This window comes from Podarcis cretensis (genome assembly GCF_951804945.1).
Source record: "Podarcis cretensis genome assembly, chromosome: 7".
In the NCBI taxonomy this organism is placed as follows: domain Eukaryota; kingdom Metazoa; phylum Chordata; class Lepidosauria; order Squamata; family Lacertidae; genus Podarcis; species Podarcis cretensis.
Genome location: NC_137176.1, coordinates 71504420 through 71524713, shown reverse-complemented (window position 1 = coordinate 71524713; position 20294 = coordinate 71504420). Strand labels below are relative to the sequence as shown.

Here is a 20294-nt window from a genome sequence, read left to right as displayed (position 1 = left end):
TGGAGTGATCACAATACTTACCAAAATAACTAGAGCTTCATCAGCAAAAGCTAGCCCAAAGTCTATTATTAGACCTTAACAGTAGGTCACGTAAGAAAAAATTGAGACTCTGGTTTAATTTTAAATATGCTTACCCACTTCTCGGTTTCTTACACAACAGCAGGCAGATATTGTTCAACAGTTTACAACCACATTTAACCTATTTGTCAACAATAAAATAATCCTATTGGACAGGAGGGGTCACTTTAGCCCTCAATGAGTATACAAATAAGATATGAAAGGACTAAATCATAAAGCTGAACAAGCTAGTAAAGATAGTCAAACTGATGATATTGAACTTGTATATTTCATATACAGTAGAGAAGTTTATCTCCCTCAGCTGTTGTGTATTTTCTAAATGTAGTGAAATTAAGCAACAGGTAGCACAGAATAAGCTCCTCTGCTTCTTCCATTTTTGCAAGGAGCAAGGGTACTGTTATTCACTGTACACTGAAACACAACATGACCTCAATAAACACATCCTTCCACTTAAATACCTTGCCTTTGTTTTGACAGCACAACTGTTCTGTATTCAGTGTACAAATAGAGCTCAATACTTTGGGTATAACATAAAAGCTATTGGAAATGGAAAACACAAAGAACGGGCAACCAGTTTTATATGATTGATATTCTGAGGCTGAATTCATGAACTGAACGTGCTGCATTTGAATTGGTATGTAACTCAGCTGATGAATTATACAACATGCTATAGGATCCACATTAAGAATAAGAAATACTTAAGCATTCATAGAGCAGAAACAAGAGCTAAAATATCTGAAGAACGAACATCCTACTTATAATTTCTCAAAGCACAAAAGGAAGACAGACTACAGAACCAGCATTCTGCAGTTATTTGTACTAATTTTAAAGCAACCCTTTTGTAAGCCCCTAAAAAGAAAAGAAAATTAATGGCTAGCAAAAGCAAACAAAATCAAAACAATTTGATTTTCTTCTGTGACTAAAGATAAAAGTAGTAAATGCAATGTAGTCTGTCATTAGCAAGACTTTTGGATTGGTTTTACCTCAAAGTTTGAGCTAGAGAACACTGACCGAAAGATCTTGGCATAAATTAGTGGTATCAAATTACTGGTATCAGCTTGTAAAAATTGAACACTGAAATACTACGAATGGATGGTGCAATTGAGAAACCATATAAACTCAAGTCTCAGAAGTATTGTTGCTGGGCCTTATTGTTGTTCAACATTGTTAATGAGTTGCATTAACGGAGAGTTTGCACATAAAGTGTGCACATGGCACAGAGTTGGAAAAGACGACAACTATTTTTAAAAGTAGAATTAAGATCCACTAAATGTAAACGGAAAACCTAGCTGTAAAGGAAAAGGGTAAGATCCAATATAATGTTAGCACAAGCTTGAAAGTTGACATCATTGTGCAAGCAGTAGCACACCAACTTATCTCTCACTAAGAAGAAGAAGAATAGTGTTTGCACAACATGATTTGCAAGCATCAAAAACCCATTAGAATTGGCTCTTGTGCTATGCTAACAAGGTTCTGATGAACAGACTAGCTGTTGTGTGAGTGGACTGCCACAATTGTATTTTTGACATTGACAGTGCCAAATAAAAAATGAGAATAGTGATTTTTAGAAGAAAAATACTGATTAACCAGTCATGAATCAACTTTTATGCAAAGGATCTGGGCTTTTTTATGAAAGAATATTGCTAAAAATTAATGATACCAGCTGCTGTACAAGATTCAACCTGTTTCATTTTTGTACTATTTGCCTTATGACAACTTATGCAGTAAGTTTCGCTTACCATGAGGATTTGTGAAGGAAGATATTCTAGGGGACAAACCCTTCTCTCTCTCACCCTTCAGTGGGCAAGAAACAAATGAAGCTGAGAAAAATCGAGAAATGCTCTGTACTCCCATCGCTTAGCAGCCTGCCCATCCCACCTTATTTCTCTTGGTAGGGTCAGCCTTTTGTTGTGGTGGTGGTGGTACTTTTAACAGGAACCATGGATGCATTACCTTTGTCAATTATGTGAATTAAACCTGGTTATGGTATTCCAGTTTTGTTCTAACCAATATAATACAATATCACGTTTCTTGTGAATTCCAAAATACTGAAGTTATTTTTTCGCTTTTACTTCAGCACTTCATTGTCAAAACCTTTTAATATGGGATGGCATTCAACCAGATTTTGCTCAGAGTAGACCCATTGAAATTAATGGATATCAGTAAGTTGGGTCCATTAATTTCAGCAGGTCTGCTCTAAGTAAAACATAGTTGAATATCACTGATGGCTGTCTCACCTCACAAACTGTATACCAGATTCAACAAATCTACTAATATTATTATATACACCTTCACATGGCGACAAAACAAATAAACAGTCCAGAAAAACATTGGATTTTTTCAGCAAATGCTTATAATACTAAGCAACTAAAATTAGAAATAACGCAAGGGCAAGGGCCTATCTCTGAAAAGCAGAATAAGAAACCCACAGCAGTTGAACTGGTGCACAACAAGCAGCAGAAGCATTTTATCAACAAAATAAATGGTGTATATGAAGCAAGCAATACACAGCATGCTCATAATTTACCTGAATTATATGAATAAATGCCTTTATCTGGAAAAAATGTTAAAATGAAGTGATATCAGAAACAAATACATGAGGACTTGACATGCAACAGGCATGTGTATCATCTGGCAACTTAGTTTTGGATAACAGTTTTATGTGGAACAGCTAGTTAAATCTTTACACTACAATCCTATGCATGTTTTTCTTAGATTGCAATCTCACTGTGTTCAATGAGGCTTACACTGCATTAAGTGTATTTAGAACTGCAGCCTAAGAGTGAGTTTGTTTTTTAAATCCATACAAACCAGAATACAATAGTTCCTGCAAACTGAACCACAAATGCTATTCCGGCAACTATTATGATATTATTTTCAACATATTCTAACGAACAATGTAATCCTATCCTCAAGCTACACCACCAAGCAGGGTCAGGGTTAGGACAGCCACAAAATTCCTCATAGTGGAAAACCACAATGATGACAGTTTAAGAGACTTATGCCTCTTATGGAGGACCGTAGCTAGGGGGTGGTGAGGTGGGCCCCTGCCAGGAGCGCAGGCGATGGGGGTGGGTGGGGGTGCAAAATCAGCTACAAAATATGTCCATAAATATAAATATTGATTATTGCCTCATAAGAAATGGTTTTAAATAGGGGGTGAATTGAATGGGGGGGGGTTGCAGGAGAGGTGGAAAGAAGAGCTAATTTGTCTGTGGCTAGGGGGCACAATCTGGGCGTTTCTGCCAGGAGCGCAAGATCACCTAGCTACGGTTCTCCTCTTATGACACCAAAAACACATCAAGATCAGTCCTGGGCAAGTCCCCCTGGAGAGGACGTGACAAAGTTAGGATCCTAAAACTGAAAGGACTCTACTTCCAATCAATACCCGCCTTATCTCTGAAGGCAGGAGGAACCTAAGAAGGCCCTTGTTGTTTTGAAAGTTTATACTAGAGCAGGCAGGCCTCAAGGTACTCAATCTCAAGACATCTAGCACTTTGAAGTTGAAGTCCAACACCTTGAATCATTCTTAGAAATGAGCTGAAAATCAATGCAGCAGCCTACAGAAATGCTGGTAATGTTTTCCATAGGCCTAGTCCCAACCAGCAATCTATTTAAAGCAACTGAAGTTTTCTAACAGGGCTGTCCCACATGAATTTTATTTGCAATAAGCTACCCCTGTTACTTTCTGGGAATCATATAGCTGTCACAGGAATAGGACCCTTAAAAGAACAGAAAGGTTGCAAAGCCTTTAGATATGTTGATTTCAGACTCCATTCCCCAGCTGACATAGTTCATTAAAATCTGCGGACATCTGTCTCTGCTTCTTTGACCATGAGCAGAGAGAGGGCTTCCCCTTTCCCTATTCATCCTACCTATCTTCACAGTTTTGTTTTAACTTTAACAGCCCTTTAACATTCTTTCTGATTTACTGTTCAAATCCTATGTATATGCTGTGCATGTTTTCTCAAAAGTTCCCCAAATTCAATGTGATTTCCTCCCAAATAAGTGTGCATAGGATGGCAGCCTCAAATAACTTATCCGTGCATTACAATACAAATTATAGTCATAAACCTGCGCAGAAACCATTCAAACATGCAAATTAACAAAACATGCCCAAAACACCAATTTCATATAAGAGAAAAAATATGTGGACATATGAAGAAGAAATAATGTATATCATTCTTTTGCTTTGGCCAAAGATCTAGCTAGTTTAGCATTCTGTTTCCAACAGTGGTCAGCCAGATGTTTCGAGGAAACTTACATGCAACATCCCTTCCAACTCTACAATTCTATGATTTCATATGAAACCCTCCCCAGTTTGTTGCAAGCAACTGCTATTTTGTTGCTGCTGCCTTGTAACATGGGGTTCCATCTCAATACCATGTCTAATACTTTAGCAATTCCAACATTTTGAAACTACCTATCCACTGAGGTGCATCTCATCTCAAAATTATACTTTTAGGAGGAAGATGTGCCCTGTTCATCAGGCTTTGGGAGGTGAAGTATAATCTGTCTCAGGTTAGTTTTGTACTGAACTCCTTGAAGTTGCAAGTTTTCTTGTTGTTTTTTAGGGGTTTTTTTTTTTTTGGCCTTTTCTACACATGCAACAGAATGATGTAGTCAATGAACTGTAAAGTCCTGAGATGGTAGAATAGAACATATCAAATATGCAGGTGACGATCACATTTTATTGGTCCCCATGTAAAAAAAAAAGGGGGGGGGACTTGTAAACAGTCAAGAGTAATTTTTGCATAGAACTTTGTTTATATGGGGGCAGATTCAAAAATGTGACTCATACCCCTGCAGTCTGAGGTAGTATAATTCACTGTATCACTTGAGGATTTCACTTCCTCATTCTGCTCAATTTGTGTGTGAGGAAATCACATATAGAAGCAGAAGTCTCATTTAGGAAAGTTGCATTAGAGGTAGATTAAAAGTCTGTTTAGTAATCAAATTTCAGCATATCATGATTTGAAGCATTCTATTCTCCTGCAGATGTTTGTGCATGAATCCTCAAATTATATATAATCACCATTATGAAGTGCGTATTAGCTGTTGCAAAGGCTAATGAATGATATACGAAATGCATTATATCAACATTTTTAATACATGATTGTATGGCTATGAGAAGGAAAAGAAACCAGGGGAGGCAAGCATGATGTTTCTTAATATAAGTATGACACTCCATCAATAAAATTCAGTAAAAATACTGAAATCAAGAAAAGATCAATATTTACAGATGCTGGTTTTTCACTGTATTCCACATAGAAATGAATATGCCTTTAATAGAACAGAAAACCTACTTTGCAACCTTCGCGTGGGACTCTCTCCATGAAGCTGTCGGCGTGGCAAATACGGTGAAGGGTGGGGAAGTGGCAATGAGGAGACATCATGTGTCTGAAGTTTGTACCAATGAGGCTCATCATCCAGCAGTGCTGTTTCTAATTCAATTAGAATCTAAAAAGAGAATAAAACATGTCACAGTGCAAAGCACCACTTGCACCATAAATGTTTCATAAAGTCTACATTACGTTGTAGTCACATATTTCCAGCATATCGTGAAAATTTAATGGCCACTTTAGTTTCATAACAAATCTCTGTATTAGAAATCAATACGAGGAACAATGCAGTAAAAATGTGTTTAGGTTAGAAAGAGTAAATGTGACTAAAAGTGCAACCTATCCTCAAATTACCCCAACTAGATGAGGATTACTGATGTTGCCAAAAATTGTATTTATCTAGCTCAAAAACTGAACTTAATTACAAATTGAGCACTATATTCTCAATAAATTATTCTCTGGCTTAGAAAGTAAATTGAGTTTCTGGTTAGATTACTGCAATGCATTATATGTAGAGCTGACTCTGTAGATGGCTTGGGAACTTCAGCTGGTGTAGAATTTGGCAGCCAGATTGCTCACTGGGGCATGATGGTTTGAGCATATTACGCCAATCCTGGCCTGACTGCCCTGGCTGCCAATTAGTTTTGGGGCCCAATTCAAAATGCTGGTTTTGACCTATAAAGCCTTAAATGGCTCAGGAACGCAATACCTCAAGAACCGTCCCTCCCCATACAAACCAACCTGGACCCTGCAATCATAATTAAAAACAAGTACATTTTACATTAAATAATATAAAACTACCCATGACAACATAACACAGGACCACAGAACAGAGCAGAAGTTCACAGAAATGCAGAACAGGAGAAGAAATCTCAGTGGCTGTTTATGTCAACAAACCCACAGGGTTACTCTGCCCAACAAAAATTACATTAAATATATTTTTGATCCCCCCCCCCTCAACAACTCTTAATAGTCTACTTAAAATGCTTTGAATACCTCTCCTAAAAATTCACTTTCTTCCTCACGAACACGTGCTTGGTCCCAAAGAGTAATTTCCAACATTCGTTCTCGAAATTCTCTCCGATGAACTGGAGAATAAATGAATGTTTGGTTCCATTTGGGCTCCAATGTTTTCTTTACTGTTTTTGTTCTTCTTTTGTTCTTATCACTGGAATTGAGAAGTATAGATTAAGTGTTGCTATTCCATTGAATATGTGATTTATAAAACAAATGGCTGCCAGAAGAAGATTACAAAGGCTTGCTTGAGACTTGCCTTCAGAAACTTCTTTGCAAATATATACAGCAAATACAAATGAATGCTCACAAGGCCCCAATACTTTTATTTATGTAGGCATGTTCCTTATATTGTCTGAAGTAATGCTTTTAGGCTGAAATCCTTTGAGTATTCAATGGGGCTTACCCCCGTGGGTTCTAGCCAAATAAATGAGAGTAAATCCACTGAAATTAATGTACTGGTACCTATGTTAGTCATGCCTATTAATTTCATTGGGACTACTCTGAATATGACTAACACTTAATGCAACCCAGTGTGCAGGGTAGCCCTCCAGATGTTTTCAGATTCCAAATCCCAGTATGTCCAAACAGCATAGCCAATGGTCAAAGGTGATGGAAGTTGAGTCCAGTAATATTTGGAGGGCAGCACATTGGCTGCCCTAGTGTGCAGGACTGTATATGACTGTGCTGTTAATTTAATACTGCATAGGATTCTAGTGTTAGCTTCATATTTCAGGCACAGGCCAGTATCCAAATAGCTTTTTTACACATATCTAATGACATTATTTTACTTGTTTCTTGAAGCAGCAGTCTCAGGTGACATACTAGAAACAATTAACATTCCAGTTCCAAAAATGGTTTGCCATTTGGCACTTGGGAGTGCTTTTTGAGAAATCCAGTGCAAAATCCACTGGAGAAATCCAGGTATGCAAAACTAGTGTGCAGTCCTTTGGATCCAATCCTTGGTCTAGTTGTTTACACAATGAACATGCTCATCTTTATCTCCTTATTTGTAGGCTAATTTTCCACAGAACTGTGCCCAAAGTGGCTTACAACATTATTGCAGAGTAAACTTTCATGCGTAAGTCCAAATAAAATGCAGTTAGTCTTTAAGGAGCCACAGAACACTCTTTTAGTATTATTGTAAGAGATGAACATGGTTCTTCCCTACTGAAATTGCTAATACACCTATGTATAAACTTCTGCTAAGTTTATTTTTAAAACAGCAGCTCAAGACAAGGTTTATTATCACTGGCACAACTTAATCTAAGTTGATAAAAGAACTGGCTCTCTGGATCTTACCCAATGACAGAATCTAACAACTTACTTCAGAGTAGCTCTCTTATTATCACTAAACTCCTTTGGAATATGTGGATTTTTTAATGTAGCCTTAATGACTTTATTTTAGACACTAAAGATTTGTTTACTTTGGAGAATTGAACTAGGTTATATTGGACAAGTTTCTCCTGTATAATTTGTTTAGTCAGAACTTCACAGCCTCACCTAATTAAATGCTTGAGTTGTTTAATTGCACTTTATTTCTAGCAGGTTATTTTTCCATATAAAAGAGATTTATTTTTGCCTACTAAGCTTATTCTTCCGGGGGTGGGGGAGGCAGGGGAGAGACTGCTTCACTGTTAGAAGAAAACAAATTCAATAGAACAAGCTACTTTTAGTTTTGAACTTGAAAGGAAACACCCAGAGTAATTAAAGGAAAACATCTACACTATTTGCCTTAAAAGAAAAGCAACAACTGTGAAAATTATAAAAAGGAAACATGCGGCACTATAATTTCAAAGTATGTACATTCTGGCACTGTCTTAATAATTAATAATAAACAAACTGCATTTCTTCTATACATACATAGTATACGTATATGATACACCTACAGATGGTAAATTGCTTGGAAAAAACGCTTTCTGATAAAGATATAGCAGTGCCTTTTAACTGGCCCACTTTTAAAATATATTTTGGAGGGGGGTTATATGAACACTGACAGCATGTTGCAAACTAGTATCAAAATTACCACAAGATTCAAAAACAAAATGTCATAATTTTGTCTCATGTTTAAAATGCCTAATTTGGATAGTTATAAGAATTCATAGTTGGTTGAAAATTGCATGTTCCGAGAAATATGGATAGTTCTAAAAAACTGAAATCACATGCAAAGCAAAGCAAAGCAGGAAAACATCTAAGTGACACTGTGCTCTTCCATTTTTTCCATTTGCACAAACATCTCTGCTTAGCCACTAGAATGATTCTCCCTGTCCTCCCACACCGCATGCTGTTCAAGGGGTCATTCTGACTCTCTCCAGATACAATTTCAGGGCAGAAGTTCTTACACAGGGCTTTCAGTGGCAGGGCTGGTTAGATTAATCCCTACTACAGTTAATGCAGTTATACAAAGTTATTTTTTTACTGATCACTGACCATAATAAAGAGGTTGATCAACTGATGGTTATATAAATAGGGAATTACTAAGATTTGGCATCTCTCCCCCTCCTGCCACAATTTATTTCTCTTGATGAAGTTTCTCTTGGGATTTAGCAAAAAGCACTGCCAAATCCAAGGTGCTCCGACTCTTGCAGCGGGTTCAAGGCCAAAGGGACTCCACTTTCTCCCCACTGCTTCAGCTCTGGATCCATAACAAAGATTGTCAAACAGGCCATCTGCTCAAACTTCTTCGATGACTTCAAGGTCAGATAGTAGACATGGTCTTGTGCTTGCTGAAGAAAAACAAGCAGTAGGCCACTTGCAGTCATTCTGCCACTCACATGTCTAACTGCACTAGGAGGGCAGTGTGCAGGTGCAGCCTTTACCAATCTAGAAAGCCTGTAGGACAGTGTGGGGTTGTTCTGAATCATCATATTTTTCTGCCACTAAAGACCCTGTAAAATATCTCTGTAACTCTCAACATCCACTCACAAATTCTCATTAAGGGTTATGGAAATATATAAGATTGTTTATTGGGTTAACTAGGATTACTACAAGCTACCACCACAGTCAACATTCCTTTCTCAAATGTCTGAGAAAAGCATAGTTATTATGACTTAAATAAACAATGGTAATCTGAATAGGCACATCATTCTGTGTGATATTATTTATTTTCTCCTGCTTAAAAGTTTCAAAATTTATTGACCATCATTAATAAGACCATCATTTATTTTTCCCTGCAAGGAAGCTAACCCTTACAACTTCCTCAGATATCTGATCAGGTGTGCTCCTTGTCTGGGATTTCTTCTCTCACAAAAATACAGTAACTGAGATATTATGATCAATACTAGTTACCAAACATTACTATTTTTTCACAGAAATTTAATTTAAAGTAGTTAAGCCTTTTTTTTTCATCCTACCTTCTGTCAGGAAGAAAGTAAATCTTAACATAGGGATTCCTCGGCCTCCCATCTTCCCTTGAAGGAAGATCCTTTGCACCCAATATTGTGACTATCAACTGGTGACCAACCTTGTCATACCACAGTTTTATCTGTAAAGAGAAATTATAAATTAGTCAATCTACTTCTTTAATAATACAGTTATCCTTAAAAGCAAATGTAACTTTTAGACTTCCACTGTATCTGTTTTACTATTACAGTATAGGTAACTTCATGGCATTCTAATTTGTAGCCTTAAGGCCCAAAATGATAAATGTGATGAAATTTATTTTGTATGTATAATCTGTTTAGCACTACATTACATATGTAAAAATATGCAAAATTGTTTACTTTTGTTATGTATATGCTGTAGATGTGCATGTGTGGAGCAACAGATATCCTAACATTTTTATATGCAATATGAATTCATGAAAGACTACTTCAGATTTTGATTAGTATATGTAGAAAGACCATGAAATAAAGTTGTGTACACTACAGACCTGTTCACATTACAGTAATTGACCTGTTAAGGCATTTTACATTCAGTTTACAGAAGTCTTCTACATGCAAGTATATAGCAACCAACTTACTACTTCAACTCTGCACTGTAAAAAAGGTAAAGGTAAAGGTACCCCTGCCCGTACGGGCCAGTCTTGACAGACTCTGGGGTTGTGCGCCCATCTCACTTAAGAGGCCAGGGGCCAGCGCTGTCCGGAGACACTTCCGGGTCACGTGGCCAGCGTGACATCACTGCTCTGGCCAGAGCCAGAGCCAGAGCCAGAGCCGCACACGGAAACGCCGTTTACCTTCCCGCTGTTAAGCGGTCCCTATTTATCTACTTGCACCCGGAGGTGCTTTCGAACTGCTAGGTACTTAAAGGCAATATGGCATTCACTCAGCCTTTTTTATTTCAATCTTTATAAAACAAATTCATCTCCTAGATTTGGAATAGCTTACAATTCCTGAAAAAAACTAACCAATAGAATGGGGAGATGACAGAACGGAGGTATTTAAGACTGAGGCTATCATCTGGTGATCTATGATTATTATTCTCACATGTCATTTGCCATTTGCTTCGTTTTGATGGAAGCAGGAACTTTCTCCATAGTGCTGAGCTGTGGCCCACACTCTTTGCAAAGAAAGACTGGCCACCTTGTCAGGGCCATGCCATTTCGTATTTACTCAAAACAATGCTAATTCATTTAGATATACCTTTAAATGTAGCAATAATTTTAGGAAGTTATAACCGACTAAGAGCGTTTACATTTGTAGAAAACCAAGAAAATGCTATATTGGTTTCTTGATTTCTATTTCAATGCAGATAGGATATCCATACTGCTGAGATGTAGTCTGATTTGAACGATATTGTCAATGCTGGCTAGATAATATACAGAAGGGAGAAATCTAATGATGTCCACCCAATTGAGCAAAAGACTTTGCATTACACAAAGGGACTTCCTCTCCTTGCTAACAAAATCTGCTCCAGGGTTTGTCTCAATTCTCTGGAGTAGATTTTTGGAGGAAAGGGAGGGGAAGTGCCATTGAGCAAGTGGAAATCTATTCATGCAACACTAGATATCACCCATTATTTTTGAAGATTCTTTTCCTTCGATCGGGATTTTAGTTAGGGAGCAGGAGCTTGCAGGAGCTGAACTGGAACAGTTGTCTGAATACAGTACATCTTGATTAAGATACATCTTAGCATTCCCCCATACTGTCCACCCAGCACAAATTAACAAAAATTCTGTTATGAAAATGTTTGCAAAAACATGCCCTTATTTTTATTCTGAAATAATAATTTTGCATTTTAGTGACATAATAAATTCTGAGAATGTTATGAGGCTTAATGCTAGCCATAGAATTGAGAACGCATTAGGATTTGCATGTAGATTTGACTCTCTGTCTCCCATTAAGTTCTCTGTGGCCTGTTTCATGTGGTTATCTTTTAAAATAATAAGTGCTTTCCTTTCTAAACAATAACAAAAACTATAATTCATGTAACTCTGAACTTTCAATTTTTATATTTTCTTAAGCAGTGAAAAGAGCATGAAAAGAATAAGCTTATACAGCATTTATACAAATGATGAGCATTTCCACAAAAATATTTTATAACAAAAGCAGGTAATGTTCTCTATACAAAAAATATAAATAAAATGGTAAGCATGCAGCAAAGCAAGATAAGCATTATGACATTCTTACAACCTACAGTTGGGTTAATCTACAGTACCTTAAGGGATTCCTAATGAAAAAAGGCAAACAACTTGTACCCAAATAAGATCAGAATATAATCATCCCTAGTAGTAATGGGAAATTATTTTGTAATCATTTTTGTTTTTAATATTTCAATTAATGTGTCAAAATGCAAGCAAGGTACACATTCCTTAGACAAGGTACAAATTTATTTGCCCGTCTTCTGCTCAGGGAACTACTGTCATTTGGAAAATGCAAAAAAGGAAATTTTGTAATGAAAATGTGTGATTTAAAGAGACACCAACCTTGATACAATGAGGCCAAACATCCAAAGCATAAGATCAACTAATTCTAGTTCAAGGTATGTAATTTATGCAACACACAGTTATTATCATTGCTGAAATCTGTGCTTGTTTAATTAGATATAGAAAAAAAGTAAAACTAAAAACTAGTTGTCTCTTTAAATTTTAGTTTAGTACAGTATTCTAATCACCATGCAGTTTCAAGTTGCTCACAAGACAATATGAAATTTGTTAATATGGTTTGAAGCAACACATTAAAATTAAAATGGGAAAATGGAACAAACTGTGACATTTCCCTACTATGCATTTTCCAAGTCAAACAAAACGTAGGAGAGGGGAACACAACTTTAGTTTCTGTCAGGCAGATGAAGCCTTTACCTGAACCCTAGGAACAAAAGGCGCTGTTCTTCTACTAAGGCTTTGGCTCTGGTAAGCAAAATTAAAGAAAAAGCAATAAAACAAAACCAAAAAGACAACACGCTGGAAACTAAAAGACCAAAAGTAAAACAAGGACACACAACTTTAATAAAACACTGCTTTACACCACAAACATGTTTATCTAATGAGAACTGTTAAATATGCAGTGCATAAATTAAATCTGCAATTGCATTATTAAAAAACTAAAATTCATGTATGTTCCTCCACCAATCATACTTTCAACTGAATAAGAAATAACACAACCTGTTTCACATAGTGAGTGGCTTGCGTTAAAAGCTGCCTTATTTAGAAGAGGGAGACATTTGTCTGTGTGCAATGTCGGTTATAATAAGTTAAGACAGTGGTGGGAACCTGTGTTCCCTCCAGATGTTGTCGGACTCTCATCAGCCACTGGCAGCATAGCTAGCAGTCAGGGATACAACAACATCTGGTGGATCACAGGTTCCCCACCATTAACTTAAGGTATAAAAAACTAAGGTTACAATCCTATACACACTCATCTGGGAGTAATTCCCATTGGACCAATGGGATTTAGTTCTGAGTAGACATGCTCAGGATCGCACTATAAGAAAAACTGAGTGGAATTCAACATGCCACAATTACAAACATTCCACCTGCCCCAGCATATCTGCTTGCCAGACATAATGACCCCCCCTCTTCCCCGATGCTGTTCTCAGGATTATCTCAACCCCCCAAGGCAATTTGAGGGGCCACAGGAGGGCGGAATGAGGGGAAGCCCTCTTACACAAGTAGAAGCTCTTGCACAGGACTCGTTAGGTGAATCCGCCCATAATAACCAGTATAAAATGATATATCAGAGACATAGATGCAATTCATTAGCAGATCTAAGACCATATATCTCATCATTTCTCATCAACGTTTTTCTTTATGGTTTCAGTCAATGGTAATGGGCGGGGGACTGTGTTTGTTGTAAGCACTTAGCATTTCTAAAATAAAGCTATACTACTCCAAGCTTATCATAATTAGGGGCAAAGCACAGCTAATGTTAAGATTTTCAATGTCTGAAGAAGTAACATAAGACTACTCCTGAGATGATACAGAATGCATTTTCTCTAGCACTGAGCAACCACAGATTGCATGGATTTTAAAACCAGGGTTTCCCTGCATCTTGAGCTTAAAAATAAACCAATGCTAAAGTGGAAAGTGGCAATATAGGTATCTGGTTGAAAAGAAAATCATACAATAGTGGTAAATATAGCTGTGAATATATACTCTTCGAAAATATGCTGCATTTCATAGGAGAGAGCATAACAATATTTAAATTTTCTTTTAAAATAAAGTTTACAAGTTGAGTAAGCATTGTGGGGACAAACAGAAAAGCAAGCACTGTTGGGGTGCTTCCAGGCGAGTTTACAGCAGAATCAGTGCTACTCATGCACACTTTTTTGCACTATCCACACAACATTATCATGCTCGAAATGCCAGTCTGTACTTTTTATTGGTTAAATCCAGATTTACCCATCTGATACAAAATCTAATGACTAAAAACAACCTGTTATACACCCACAGTCATTGCTGGTATAGCTAGCCCATTTTTAATGGGCAGTTTGTCACCCGTGTGGCAATGTTCTGGAGTGTGACCTCTAACACCACATCCTTACTTTCATTTGCTTCTCGTCTGAGCAACAGCTGGCCATTTTATTTACAGTTGACCAAAGGATACCAGGAGCATGTGAGCCTCAATGTGTTATGTCAAAAGAATGGACCCCTCTGCTGTCGTAGCAGTTTCCCCACTTCCCATCCACGGCATTGGGAGGCAGCCAAGCCAATATTTAGCTGCTCAACCACAAGTGAGGGCAGTGTGGGTCAATGGTTGCATGTTTCACAGGCAAAATTACCCTAGCATCTCCCGGTAAAATGTTGTGGGTCAGTACAGCTGGGAAATGTTTTATTTTACTTAAAGCATTTCTATTTTGCTCTTCAATTTCCAAAATTCCTAAAATGTCCTATAATAAAAGTGTAAAAAGCAATACAAAGTGCATATATTATGGGGAATAGAATGTAAGCTGGGTGGATAATGTGAAGAATCAGCAATTATGCTCATTCACTGGGTCCCTGAAGAGTGTGCAGATAATCTGTCTGCAAGGAGAAAATTCCACACATTTCCAAGTCAATGTGCACCTATCAACTGGCTCATAGTGGTTCTGGTCTTTGCACTCCAAGGAAGGGCTTCTTTCGGAGCAGCCTGTGACTTGCTGCCTTTTTCATGGTAAGCATCCTTATTCCCAAAATAATATCAGGACTGTACTTCTAACTCAATTAAATGCTTCTTAATTCATCTCCTTTTGCCCTCTGCCTGACCAGAAAAACTGGTTTCAATTTAAGCTTCTTTCTTGGATGCAGATGATGATGGTTACTATTTAAATTTGTATACCGCACTTTATCTGAAGATCACAGGGCGGTTCACAACACTCAAGATACATTGCAGATCTCACTAATAAAGGTTGTTTTGCTACACTTGCTAATTAGTTGTCCTTCAAAATGTGCTATATCAACATCAAAAAGAAGAATCAGCTTATACTGAGTATATTTGAGGAATGTTAGTCTATTTACATAGCCTGTGTGTGTGGATAAACCCCAAAGTAATTTAGTTGTACCAACAGAGAAACAAACATGCTTTGAAATGGTTTAAAGTTTCATTACAGTCAAGAGTGCATAAATGTTGTGAAGTAAATAATAAAATACATGACCAAATGGATTTTACATTTTGTTGTAAAATGCATACGCTGGTAAATAAACTGTACAAAAGTATTCTGAATAGGATTAGCTCTAGTCCTAATCAGAGCCCCATCTGAATTCTTTTTGACTTCATGATAAGGCAAATATTTTTCATAACTATTGCTTATGCTAGCAAACCAAAAATACATTTCTGTCCGTTTCTTGGAGATCAGTACATTGCTAGTAGCTCTTCTGACATTACAGAGCAGTTATATAATTTTAAATCATTATGAATATTTTCTTCTTTACTGATTGTTTTTCCTCACACTTCTGCAAAGATTCAAAATGAGCCAATGTATCCAATAAATAAATAAATAAATAAATAAATATGTAAGAATAAGTATTTGAATCTAATCAACTAATTAAACAATATAATCCCTTCAAACCACAATAATCATCACCACAACACCAGCATCTCGAGATTAATTCTGGTCACTGAAAGTTTGCCTTTTGAAAAATGTCAGGAAGAAATTCCACACTTACGGACAGGATCTCACACAATAGTACAGAATTGGCTCAGTTTTAGGAGGTTATGACAGTAGAACAGAGCGCAGAATTGCTCTATTAAGTGTGTATATAGCTGAAGCAATGTCAGCTTTTAAAAACAAAACCAGAGGTGTACATTTCTTCCAGGAGACTACAGTAATGTGCTTCCAGATAAGCACTTCACAGTTAGGAAGTCATCACATACTGTGTTCACTACAATTTCTGAACAGTTTTAAAAGTCAGTGCCAAATGGAACAACAGTCTAATCCCCAAGGTTACAGAAAGCTGCCTTATCAGACTAAATTATTGAAAAGACCCTTTTCCAATATTGTAGTTTTAAGTATCATGAGATATCCAAGAGTATGCAAAGCAATAATACAAGCCCAGATAATAAGAAATCAAAATATGAGTATTTCTGTCATTCCTGTGTTTCTGGCTTTAGTTTCTATTAAGCTTATCTACATGAACACCCCCCCCCCGGCCACCCCTTATTCCTCAGATTTTTGATGGCTGCCAATGGGTGACAAAGTTGTTTTCACCACTTTTTATGTCAGTCATTATAGATGAACAGCATATGTGTCAAAGAACCACTTGGAGCTAAAAGATTGTCTATCCACCATCTGTGTTTTCAGGTTGAGCCTTCATAACAGAATTGCTCCACACGTATTGATAATTTAACTGTTACAGTTATTTAAAACTTTGTTTATATATCTCCCTTGCAAGGTTCTTAATGATGGCCTAGAGCAAGTTTTTGCCTGAACCACAAGGAAGGAAGAGGGAATCCAGTGACTCACTTGTACTTAAGGGAACAGTGCACAGTTCATTTGTGGTTGCTGAATACAACTGCAGCATATGGGTCAGATGAAAAAGAATGCAGAGTTGTGAGTCATCTAAATATTGACTCCACTTCCATATTATGCAAGATTTCCCCAGCTGAACAGTAGGATGAGCAAGATGGACTCCTGCAGTACTTCATACGGCAAATTCCTCTGAAGAGATGAGCAACCACCCCCTGCAACCTTTAGAGACATTTCTGCTAGGGCCGACTCGAACTAATCATTTAATGAAAACCACTTGGCAGGTCTCAACATCAAGATGTTGATATTTCAATATCAACACTGTTAAAAGGTATCAAAAAGTCCGAGTGGACAACATCAACATCAGGGCAAAAATCCTAGACCAAGGCCACAACTAATTTCAGTCTGCAGTGCACCCAAACCTACTGCAGAAGACAAACCAACAGTATCAGTAAGGCCACTTCCCCAGAATAAAAACTGATTCCAATAGTTTTATTCAGTGTAAGCTAGAGGTGCGCCAAAGGAACTTTAGAATATTCTTTGGTATAGAACAGGGACTTGGGAGGAATGAAAGGTTTTACAAAACTGCTCGCAATGCATTTTTTTGCTACCCCTGTTGCCTGTTCATATGGTCCTAACAGCAGAGGTTACTCTTTCCATTGTTGGATCCTGGCAGAAGTTATATTTTGCTCCGCTGGGTGTTGTTTTATTCAATATTTCTGTCATAAGACATCAGAATAAGGGTAGGATCACTACCTTCTGTTCCTGCACTCACTCTGATTTGGCTTCATGATGATGCCATGCAGAATCTGGACTTGCTCTGAAATGCTGTAGATTCCATATAAAACTCAGTCAAGTTAATGATTTTATACCACTTCAGCTCATTTCAAATAGATATTGCAGAAAAAAATCCTCCTGGGTTTTTAACTTTCTTCTTGAAAGGGCTAGTCTTTATAAAACACAGGGCATGATCAGCCAAAACTAAGTATTGGAAGTATTATGCATTTGTTTCAATTTCTCCTGATGAAATAAATAGGTCTTAAAGGTAAAGGTAAAGGTACCCCTGCCCGTACGGGCCAGTCTTGACAGACTCTGGGGTTGTGCACCCATCTCACTTAAGAGGCCAGGGGCCAGCGCTGTCCGGAGACACTTCCGGGTCACGTGGCCAGCGTGACATCGCTGCTCTGGCGAGCCAGAGCCGCACACGGAAACGCCGTTTACCTTCCCGCTGGTAAGCGGTCCCTATTTATCTACTTGCACCCGGAGGTGCTTTCGAACTGCTAGGTTGGCAGGCGCTGGGACCGAGCAGCGGGAGCGCACCCCGCCGCAGGGATTCGAACCGCCGACCTTTCGATCGGCAAGTCCTAGGCGCTGAGGCTTTAACCCACAGCGCCACCTGCGTCCCAAATAGGTCTTAGAAGTGTTTAAATAAAGCTGGTTGGAACATACACTTTTTATCTTTCCAAAAATATATTCTGTCAGGTGGATTATAGTGAATTAAAGACAATTTGTGGGACACACATGCTAAGAGAAACTTAAAAACACACATCAAGTTTGGTCTCTAGTGACCAAATTAATGGCTGTTTGAAGAAAAAGTGTTAGGGACACCTGAAAATCAGCACACTGCCTAATGGGTGGGATACTTTCACTACGAAATGCTCTTGCACTGGCAGCCCAAAAGATATGACAACATAACAAATTAATGTTGGCTGTAGTGACAGATGGTACTACAGCTAGTGGAACCCCTGTAAAGGGTGGGGAACTTTTTCAACCCAGCAGGCCAAGATTCTATCACCACAAGCCCCACAGGCCAAGTCTGCCAGGAGTGCATGGCCATCCACCTGTCCATTACCTGACATCATAAACACGTCAGGTGACAAAAATGCTACTGAAACAGCTTAGAAACACTGTGCAGGCCACACCTTTACCTGACTCACACCTGATGTCACACAGTATAACATAACAGGGCAGATGGGTATGGCTGGGGGGAAGAGAGAATGGCCGCAAAATCTCAGTGGAATTGGGGGCATGATGGGGGAATAGCAAAGTTTAGTCCAGATACTATGCTCAGGTGAAGGTCTGGTGCAAGTCCCAGCAATGACAGGATGTTATACCTGCAGAAAAGGTGATACAAAACACTCACACTAAAGTCAGTGTGAAGGCCCAGATGAATCTCCTACCTCCTCTCCCACTGTCCTCAAAGTCACAATGGGGAAATAGGATTTTAAGTGAATCAGCAGCAGGTCATGGCACACCAGCTGATCACCCCCCAACTAGGGAACGCAGTACACATATCAAGAAGCATGGACTAGTGTTATATTAAATTTTCCATGTTTAGAAAATTATAAGCACAGAAGGGAAAACCTAGTGATGGAACACATTGTACAAAAATGGGATCACTTTAACAAGAAGTCAGCAGCCAGACAAAACATATATTGTAGATGAATCACGCTTATAGTTAACAGGTACTAAACATATCGAAATAATTTAGAGATAAACGCCAACAAGGAACCTCAGCCCTACTTTTTGCAAACAGTACTGAAAAGACAAGGCACCCAACACTGATAAGCAGGAGAAAGGGGATCACTTGTGAGAGAAACTATGCAAAACAGCATGACTTCTACACACCCTTCATCCATTATTTTCCTTGCGAAAAAAAACATAACTCACCCATTTTGGGAATTGAAATACAACTATCCTTCAAAATCTGAACTTTTCCAAAATTTGTATTGTACTTCTCTAGCCAACATGTACAAAAACACATATGTTAGGTAAAGGTGTGCAGAACATGGATACATTAGTTAAAATAATAAAAAAATGCATTATTTGGGGGGAAGTTCCTTTAAAAATCTATAAAAAACTTTATAAACTTTAAAAAACTGCATAAAAAATGTCTGTACAGGAGAAAATCACACTAAGATGCTGCCAAATTTTCATGAGGGTTTTAAAAAATCAACGATAACAAACTGCTGCAGAGAGACTTGAATTTAAGACTGAAAAATGAGAAACCAAGAGAAACAAACACTTGCAGATTTGTCTACCCCAGGGGATAAAAATGGACGTGAACAACAGTCTACTGTTTCCTAATGTAGGGTGAGTAAGTGCAGCTTCTCCCTCCAGAGAATTAGGTATTGTTCAAGTTTTTACAATCTGATTCCTATGTCTATTGAGGACTACAATCCATCATGTCAGACCAAAGGGAAAAGTAAGCTATGCTACTACAAGCTAGTTCCAAGAGAATCAGAGTCCTTGTTCTCGTTCTGTCACAGTAAAACTCTAGTGGTTTCAATATAAGCAATGTGGGAAAACACATGGGAAATTATTACTATTATTATTATTGAACAAGAAAATCTCAGTCCCTGCCAAAGTTTCCCATTCTTCAGCAAATCCCAATGTTCTTTGTCAGAACAAGTTCCCGGTGGACTGCACATCCTGCTGCCAAAGAAATTGCCTTCCAATTTCCCTATATTTTGTGTATTCTCTTGACATAAATACATTCTGTATTCATTCTCTACCTACTACCACTTAAACATCAGC

The 20294-nt window shown here is 37.9% G+C and overlaps 1 protein-coding gene across 34 annotated transcripts in view; it reads right to left on the bottom strand.

Moving 5' to 3' along the window:
• RIMS2 (regulating synaptic membrane exocytosis 2) overlaps positions 1-20294 on the bottom strand; it is a gene marked incomplete at its 5' end in the record, with an annotated part of 372013 nt that overhangs the window by 155919 nt on the left and 195800 nt on the right. For 20 of the 34 annotated variants that reach the window (XM_079984115.1, XM_079984122.1, XM_079984101.1 and 17 more), the window contains 3 exons: positions 5385-5538; positions 6417-6588; positions 9788-9918. In XM_079984115.1, coding sequence (XP_079840241.1) covers positions 5385-5538; positions 6417-6588; positions 9788-9918 — 457 coding nt within the window. Of the gene's footprint in view, positions 1-2605; positions 2633-5384; positions 5539-6416; positions 6589-9787; positions 9919-12675; positions 12724-20294 lie in introns of all 34 variants that reach the window. The other 14 variants (XM_079984093.1, XM_079984113.1, XM_079984104.1 and 11 more) reach the window with 2 other exon arrangements.